The 9,159-nt window shown below is 40.2% G+C and overlaps 1 protein-coding gene across 1 annotated transcript; it reads right to left on the reverse strand.

Moving 5' to 3' along the window:
• Positions 1–223: 223 nt before the first annotated feature.
• LOC129692787 (trophoblast-specific protein alpha-like) lies at positions 224–8,950 on the reverse strand. The gene is made up of 6 exons (XM_055629271.1): positions 8,925–8,950; positions 8,630–8,693; positions 2,479–2,610; positions 2,062–2,181; positions 1,817–1,963; positions 224–238 (listed from the first exon to the last, which is right to left on the reverse strand). Exons 1-6 carry the CDS (start codon positions 8,948–8,950, stop codon positions 224–226), a joined length of 504 nt encoding a protein of 167 aa, XP_055485246.1.
• Positions 8,951–9,159: the final 209 nt, after the last annotated feature.

Genomic DNA, 9,159 nt, shown 5'->3' on the forward strand with positions numbered 1-9,159 from the left:
ACAGCAGCATCTTCAGAGAGCATGAAATAACCAGCAAGGAACAGAGGTGACAGAGGCATTTGCGTGAACATCAGTGTTTCAGTGCAGGGCTTCACAGTGTTTAGAAAAAGTACTAGAGCTGCCCAAACCGAAGAGCAGATGCTGCATGCATTCCAAGCTAGGTGGCCTACAGGGTTTGACTGGACATGTGGAAATTGATATGTGGACCTCATGATTACACTGACTAGCACAGCTGGGCCTATGATCACAAAAAGGATTTAACAAAAATTAAGGACTACAGTTGCTTTGTTTTAGAAAATACAGAGAATATAAATTTCTGCATGTGTTCAGAAGTTTCTTTCTATTTTGATATCTCACATAAAAAAGGTAAAAGAGCATATACCTGGCCATTTTCCTTTGATGTGTTCCGGAGTTTTACTGAATTCTTGTTTGTCTGATAATTGAGACTTGAATACTTTGTGATGCTTGTTATAGGCAGAGCTGGATGAATAGATGGATACTTTCTTTTAAAAAATGTATATGTTCTCTCCAAGTCAAATTGGATGAAAATATAAGCAGAAAATTGATACATACAGACAGTAACAGGTCAGGAATGCTGAGAGAGAGAAAGATAGTTTTTCCCTAGGGAAGAGCTCAATAATTGGTTTTTCAATATCAAAAGTTTGACCTGAAAACATATATACAATTAGCACTATACAGACTTTGGAACACATGTAACAACAATTAATGAAAAAAGAGGCTATGAATTGGAAGAGAGCAAGAGGAAGGAGCATTTGTAGGAAGGAAAGGGGACGGGCAAGTGAAGTAGAAAGAGGTTCACATCACAGGAGCAGTGCAGTGTAAGAGAATCAGGAACCACCTTTTTGCACTGAATGCAAACAATTTTCACCTGCAAAATTAATGTCAATTGAAATCATCAAATTTTAGAAAATTTCAAATAGACTTTCAGGTCATTGCCGATAGAATGCACCTAAAGCCCTGCAAACAAAGCTTAATCAAGGATGGAATGCTGACTCTGAGGAAAAGGTTACTCACACTTCCTGCCATAACACCATCAAACGTCAGTTATGCCTTCAAGCAACACTGTGTGTTAACCACATAAAAATTTACTACCAGAAAAATAGAAACCAGAATATTGCATTTTAAATAAAGCTTTATTGTAAAGACATAAGTTTCTATATTCTTTCTTCAGGTTAAATTTAAAAATCATTCTGGGAATCATTAACAAAGAGTTGAGAGCATGAGAGAAACCACTGGTAAGGTTTTATTGATGTGAGTTTGCCTTCGAGTTCACATCAGAGTGTGGGTCTTAAGTGTCTTGAGTGTAGGCTCTCATACAGCATGGGCTGGAAACTGAGATGGGGAGTCCCCCAGATCTTTCTGCTTCCTCTTCTCCCAGTTTAGATCTTGATTTTCACCATCAGGTCGCTCCCATCTTGAGACAGAAGGCTCTTGAAACAAAGGCACAGTGGTTGCTTCACTCCTTGCCTAAACCAATATTGCCATCCATGTTAGTCTGTCTGCAAGCAAAGCACAGGTGGCATTAATTAGAAAGAATGCAGCATTGTGGCTTTATCACAGTACCTCCCCTGGAACATCTTTCCTTCAAGGGCACTAGCCATGCTTAAAGCTCAACCTGCAGCATATCTACCCTGAGTGAGAATGAAAGGCTGTCACCAAATATCAACTTTTTCACTCTTCACACTTAGTCACATAGTAAACTGAATATTTTTCCACAGCTGACATAAGCGAGGACTTCAGTTCCCTCCTGGCTTCCCCATGGGCAGTTGAGAGTAGGAATGTGATACTGTCATACCTTATTCTCCACGGGAAACATATCACCGGCCTCTGTCAAACCCTCTATTTCAAGGAGGTCATCAACTGGCCGTATTTGCATTCTTTCCTTCTCTCCAAACATTGGGTATAAAATACCAGTCATTAGTTTCTTCAGTTCTTCATTAGTCTTTATGGAAAAAGCAAATAAAACATTGAAAACCAAGAGACTAACTAAAATATCTGAAGTGAACAAGCACCGAGTTAAGCCATTCAAGTGTCACTCACCAGGTCACTAAAGGCATTCATATCCACTTTGAAGCCATTCTTCTCCTGGCCATTTTCCCTATTGTGCAGTTCAATCTTCTTCATAAACTCATCCCACATGGCTCTTCTGTGTTCTTCATTCTAGAAATAAACATAAGTGCTAGTATTTGCTTTATATGAATCCCACACACAAGGTGACCAAGTAGATTTTCTGTCACAGGTCAAGAGGAGCCATGGAGAGGGATCTCAGAACATACAGCCACCCATTCTCCACACCCTGAATTTCAGAAATGCAGGATACCCTGTGTTCATAGTTGCACAACTTTAGGCAATTCATGGGTGATGGTTGACCCCTATGGCCTCTTTTATGTTTATGTACTCCTAACAGCAAAGGCCATTCCCTCTGAAATTGCTTTGGACAGTTCCCATGTTACCAACCAGCCTGTCAGCTTTCTTATCACTTATCTTCTGCTTTTTCAATTCAGCATCCATAGTAGGGTCAGGAGATAGGGCAGTTGATGCCACTCCTAGGCACAGGATGACTAGGAAGACAGCACGAGTCATGTCTACCTAGAGGAAAAAAGGAGAAATCTCAGTCTAAGTATTTCAAAGCTATTTTTTCTTTTTTTTTCTTTTTTACTGAGAAATTAAGGCATCCATGGTGTATCAAGACTGTTTGAACTATTCCAAGTATTTATCCAAACAATGTGGAAAAAGCCAAGGATGTGGTTTGTTTGAAGAAAGTAGATGGAGCTATTTAGTAGTAGCTGCTCATGGCTATAGGGAAGGAAGCAGTAAATAGTGTGACAGTTTTCAGACAAATGTTCATATACCTCATGATTTCAAAAGTTAAACCTGCAACTAAGGACTGAGGCAGAGCTGTCCTAGAGTTTGTGCAGACTAAGGGAACTTCAAGAGCTGAGGGACATTGGACATCTTTCTGCCATGTTACCCCATGTCTTGGATACTCCTCTCTTGAATGATAACAGTTTACCTGTCCTTCCTGGAGAACATAGGAAAGACATCTACTAATCCCTCTGACTCATAGTTGTCCTTGTGCCTCTTGAGTCCCCACTCAATGCCTCAAAAAGGAAGGGGTTCATAAGGTCTTGCCTCTAGAAGCCAGAACCATTAGTGTGATGAGGTAAAAAAGAAGACCGCTCCCAGGATTCTCAGCTCAAGACCTCACAGGTCTTCTATTTAACTCCACCAGAAGATGCCAAGTCAGGGCCATGTTTATTGGTATTTCTTCTGCACAGGCCAGAAGAGAACAGAGATTTAAATTCTGTTGATATGGGGAAAAATGACTCTAACTAAATGGGACATACAGGGCATGGGTGCCATTGTGCAGGGGACCAACTAGCGCGCCCTGTGACTGGGTTCAGACTGTGCTCTCAAGGACCTAGTAGGAACTTGTTTGCCTAAGGGGCCCAATAGGCTCTTCGGATCCTCCACTCATCCTCCTCTGCTTCTCTACACCAACGCTCCTGAAGGTAAGTTTTTTTTTCTCCTTTGTAATAGGTCTTCCTCATTCTCCAGGGAGTCCCTGCAGGGCGCCCTGCCCATCCCCAATCTACTTTGGAAGAGCCAGGACCTTACCTGAGATGTCCAATGCAGTGCTGGTGCACTCTGCTGACTCAGCTCTTCAGAGGTCCCTTGGAATCCACAGTCTAGCCCAGCTGCACACTATTCAGTCTTTAAATCACTAATCTGTGGCTACTAAGCCCCACCCATCCATCCTAATGTCTTTATGATTGGCTGTGTTGATGACAGCTTTGGGCCCGAGGCTGTAGGGCTCTAGGCATTTACAGAAATCTGATATCACCCTGTCCTGAAGGACCGAGTGTGGGTTGCCATGGTGGACAATGGGGGAGAAGTGCAAAGGCCTCTTTTTGAGGAAGGTTGGGAATGAACCTTGAGGCTTTGGCTCATTTAGTACTTGATGTTGTGCTTCATGGGGTGTTTAAGGAAAAAAAAATGTTTCCAGGTATTTTGAGTGGATTTTCTGTCTAAGCATGTTTTAACTTTAAATAAGAAATACTCTGGACTCATATGAGTCAGATTATTCAAGTGTAATGCCTCCTGGTGGGAGTACAGACCCTAGAATACTTCCCCAATGTCTGGGTTGGATTCAGGTGGCTATCACAAAAATAGTTAAGGAGGGACTAGCAAAATGACTGCAATTTAGAACATTTTCTGATCTTGTGGAAGAACAGAATTCAGTTCCCAGGACCCAACCATCTTAAAAGCTCCAGAAAATCTAATATCCTATTCTTGCCTCTTTGAGCAGTAGACACAAAAGTAGTACAGGTAAAGCATACATACACATTAAAAAGTTAAGTAAAATTTGTTAAGCAAAGAGAATAGTTAGGCGAAGGATGCCTGGAAACAAAGAACAGTTAGTCAAGGGTAAATGCTTGGGTGGTATGGGATGAAAGGACTAGGTGAATGTCTCCCAAGATGCTGGCTGTGCATCCTGCCTAGTCTCTTCGTTCAGAGATATTTATCCTCTCATGTCTTTAGCAACCATTTCATGATATATTAATCATTTATTAAAAGGCTTTGCTAATAAATGGAGCAGGGTTAATGAGAAATATGGATTCCTTCAGTTGCTCTCTCTGGGTTTTATCTTATGGAAATCCAGTGTCCATCTTGAGATTTAAATTAAGGGGCATTTCACAAACCTCAATGGTAAAATGTGAGATAAAGAGATGTAAGAACGTTTTAGATAGAAGAAAATACACCTCCCAACCCCATCTTCCACCTAGTTTTATAACCTCCATCTACTTCAATTTTCCATTTTATTTCTCCTTCTGAGTGAGATTCAAGGATCTTCCTTTGGGACCTCCTTGTTACTTTGCTTCTTTGGGTCTGTGAATTGTAGCATGGTTAACCTGTACTTTGTGGTTAATATCTACTTATAAGTGAGAATATACTATTTGTGTCTTTCTAGGTCTGGGTCACCTCACAGGATAATGATTTCTAGTTCCATCCATTTGCCTGCAAATTTCATGATATTCTTGTTTGTTTGTTTCCTTTTTTATTTTATTTTTAGTTATTATTATTAGTTACATTTTATTAACTCTATATCGTAGCTGTATCCCACTCCCTCATTTCCCCTCAATTCCACCCTCCCTCCCTCATCTCCTCCCTGCCCTTTTCCAAGTCCACTGATTTGGGAGGACCTCCTCCCTTTTCATCTGACCCTGCTTTATTAGGTATCTTCAGGACTGGCTGCAAAGTCCTCCTCTATGGCCTAGAAGGGCTGCTCCTCCCTTGGGGGGTGGGGAGGTCAAAGAGCCTGCCATTGAGTTCATGTCAGAAATAGTCCCTGTTCCCCTTACTAGACTCATAACCAAACCTTTGTCAAAGTGCAGGGAATCATATGAAAGAAGAGGAAGTTAGTATGACATGGAGAGGATAGGAGCTTCACAAGGACCAAATATATTTGGGCACAGGGGTCTTTTCTGAGACTGATACTCCAACCAAGGACCATGTATGGATATAACCTAGAACCTCTGCTCAGACATTCTTGTTTTTAATAGCTGATTAGTATTCCATTGTGTAAATGTACCACAATTTTTGAATCTATTCTTTGGTTGAGGGACACCTGGATTGTTTACAGTTTCTGGATATTAAAAACAGAGCTGTTATGGGGGAAAAATCCCTCCATTTTATCAGGGATTTTGCCTTGTCTTGTATTTTTTTTTAACCTCTTTGGGTTGGCTGTCATCTCTTGGAGGCCTTCTTTTATTTTTTCTGAACAGGTAATGGAGGGGGAGCGAATCTGGGGAAGAGGGGAAGGGCAAGTGAGGGGGAATCTGGGAGGAGTGGAAGGAGGGGTAACTATGGTCATGATGTATTGTATGAGAGAAAAATCTCTTTTCAATAAAAAGATCCAGAAATGATCCAAACTGTGATTTTTCTCAACAATATAAAACATAACATTATAGAAATCTATTCCAGGAAAAACAATCACCATGACATTTCTATAATAATGTTTTCAATGAATATTTTACTTACTTGGTCAAAATAGAATCATAATTACATTTTTTACACATATCATAAATTCATTTGATATTCATTTGAGCACCACCCAGAAGCACCCTGTGACCTGTCACTCTTTTCTCTATTTGATACATTAATTGCATGAAAGTTCCCATTTTAAGTATTGTAGGTATGGGGGTCAGTGGCACTAGCTGCTTAGAAGGCATTTAAAAAAGGTAAATAATGGGCCTTGAAGATAAATCTTGCAAGGTAAAGCCATCTTCTAGAAAGTCTGGTGGCCTGAATTTAAGGAACTCTTTTATGTTGTCCTCTGGACTCCACATACGTGCCCTCCCCCAAATGTAAAATACAGAAGACAAAGTATAATTTCCTTAAATGAAATAAATTAGGCTGAAATATCATGTGTCTAACTTCCTTTTTAACTTTTATAGTATATATAATATCTATTGTATAGTGTAGTGGTTGGAATGAGATGTCTCCATATTCTTGAGACCTAAATATTTGGTCCTAAGTTAGTGACACTATTTGGGTAGATTTAGGAGATCTGGCATCAGTGGAGGAATTATGTCACTAAGTGTGGTCATTTAAAAGCCACACACTTTGTAGTGTGCTCTCTATGTTTGTTTTCATTTCAAGATGTGAGCTCTCAGCCACTGCTCCAGATGTCACGCCTGCCAACCTGCTGCCATGCTGCTCCTATTATTATGAATTCTAAGCCTCTAGAATCATAAGCCCAAGACAAACCCTTCCTTCTACAAGTTACCTTGGTCATGGTGTTTTATCACATCAGTAGAATAGTGTTGGTATAATATTCTTTTGGAATGTATACAATTTACCCTTGTTCATTCAAATGCTGACTTCTTTACCCCACTATCTGGTTTCAATCCAGACATTGCACTGTGATGTTTATTCTAAGCATCAACTGTCTCAGGTTTGTGTAAACATGCCACCATTTGTTCTCTGTATTGTCAATTAAACAACCAGCCAGTGCTGTGCAATGGTGAGAATAGGGTGGGACTTCCTGGTCTGGAGGGCAGGAGAAAGAAGCATGTGGGAGCAGTAGGAGAGCAGGGATCAGCAGGAAAGGACTTGGAACAATGAGGAGAGGTGAACCAGATTTCAGATACTACTAAAAGCAAGTATAATGGGTGAAATCTGAATGGCAGGAAACTATGCAGTCTTGGAGGTTTAGGATGGAATAACTATTGCCCAGCATTGTACTCTGAGTTAATTAAATAAATCCTAATCTCTGTGGTGATTTGGGTATACAGCTGGTTTAGGAATGACCGCTGCTTAACTAAAAGATAAATCAATAATAAATATTAATAACTCACAACAGAATAGTGATACAGAGAAACACCATTTTTTTCTGTATAATGTTTCATGAACATTTGGTTACTTTTCATGTGAGTAGAGAAAAAAAAGATACAATACCTGTCTCCCCTAAACTACCAAATGTGAACAATCTAAATTTTCTCCAAAGTATTTGTAATTCAAGAAATACATTAACAAATGCTTAAGCCAGAGAGAGTAGGACATCGTTGCTGTAAGTCATTTGGTACCTGCATCATCTTAATTCAGACCTCTAAACCTTGTTCTAAGCCTGTCTGTGCAAGTCTTTGTATCATCCTGTCTCAGGTAACAATGCTATTAAGTCACTTTAGCACAAACCTCTACCCTTCAGATCTGACAGTCCTCCCTCTCCAATCAGGAGCCTCTTTCTCCATCCATGCTCCAGGCTATGTCTCCTCACATGGTCAACAGCAAGATTCCTGTAGGTCTATTTAATCAGAATGCCCTTCACTCTGATGATTCCTAACAATTTTCCACCTCCTAAGATCCAGTCTGCTCCTTGGTATTAAAGTTGCATATCCATTTATACTTGACAAAATGCAGTGTCTCTCCTCTTACTGCGGAACTCCATACAAATGCCTTCTGTAGCTCTAGCCTACTCATTAACACTGCATTTCTAGATACTTTAAATAAGCGATTAATTATTTAATCCTAATATGTTTTAATAGTTTCTTTCACTCAGTAGTTCACCACCCTTCCTGTTCCCTGTGATTCACTAGAGAAACAGGCACTCTAACCAAATAAAGACCCGGTTCTTGGTGACCCTGCATCCTCAATTCCTATGACTTTAGTAGTTGTGCTCTGCTTCTTCTGGTGCCTCATGATGCAGCTGGAAAGAAAGTGATGTTGCCAGCTGGAGGGATAACAGAGAATACACGAAATCTCAGCTTACATTCCTGAGGCCAGGTGGCCCAATGCTCTGGGCTTTTTCTGTGTAAAGGAGAACAAACGCCTATTCTACTAGACAGAGCACCAGTGCAGAAAGGATCAAAGAAATGATTGCAAGTAAGTTTACAGTATCGAAACATTGAGTTTATTCGGGTTGTTTACAGAAGCCTGGGTGAAGGGCTATTTTCTAGAGAATTAGTGACTCCAAGTGGCCATACCATTAAAAAAATGTCATAGCATCATGGTGGGGATAATCTACAAAAGCTGCATTCCTGGAACTTCCTCTACAACTTGGGAAATAAGAGATACTTACAAGGTTCAGAAAGCTTCTGCAACTTACAGGATCCAAAAATCCCCTAAGCAGGGGTCTAACGGCCACAACCAGTTCAAGTTGGAAGCTCATTCTGTAATGAAGAGACAGCTGATTTTAATTTTAACAACTCATATTACTACAGTTGAACCACAGGGTTCTGTACACAGTACCCTAAGGAGAGATTAAAAAATAAAGGCAGACATTTCTACAAGACAGAATAGGAGATGGCAGGGTGGTGAAGCTGTTGGAATTCTGCCACCTGGAAGTCTTCCCTAGACACCATCAGACCTTACATGTCTTTCTAAGAAGGTAAAATTCTCACCTTAGAACGTTGCTGGCAGAAGCCATCTCTTGTCTACCCCTAAGGTTGAAGCGATGTTCAAGGGCCTTGAATGGCATCAAATAAAGCAAATTATTCTATTTCATATTTAAATCTGTCAACGTATTTGTTCTTCAATCAAAACATATTATTTCAACTTAGAATAAAGCTTTATCCATGAAGCAGTCTCCTTTGCTCACATAAATGGGCACACCACCAACGATTTTGTTTCTCACAT

The sequence above is a fragment of the Psammomys obesus genome, unplaced genomic scaffold, assembly GCF_907164565.1.
Source record: "Psammomys obesus unplaced genomic scaffold, mPsaObe1.curated_primary_1811, whole genome shotgun sequence".
Classification (NCBI taxonomy): domain Eukaryota; kingdom Metazoa; phylum Chordata; class Mammalia; order Rodentia; family Muridae; genus Psammomys; species Psammomys obesus.

What these genes read in the sequence shown, in the direction of transcription:
- LOC129692787 (XM_055629271.1), bottom strand. Translation starts at nt 8,950, where the DNA reads ATGGCTTCTGCCAGCAACGTTCTAAG. An exon ending in TTAGGGGATTTTTGGATCCT is followed by an intron (nt 2,611 to 8,629) that starts GTAAGTTGCAGA and finishes TTTTTCCTCTAG; the next exon opens with GTAGACATGACTCGTGCTGT. An exon ending in TGAATGCCTTTAGTGACCTG is followed by an intron (nt 1,964 to 2,061) that starts GTGAGTGACACT and finishes TTTTCCATAAAG; the next exon opens with ACTAATGAAGAACTGAAGAA.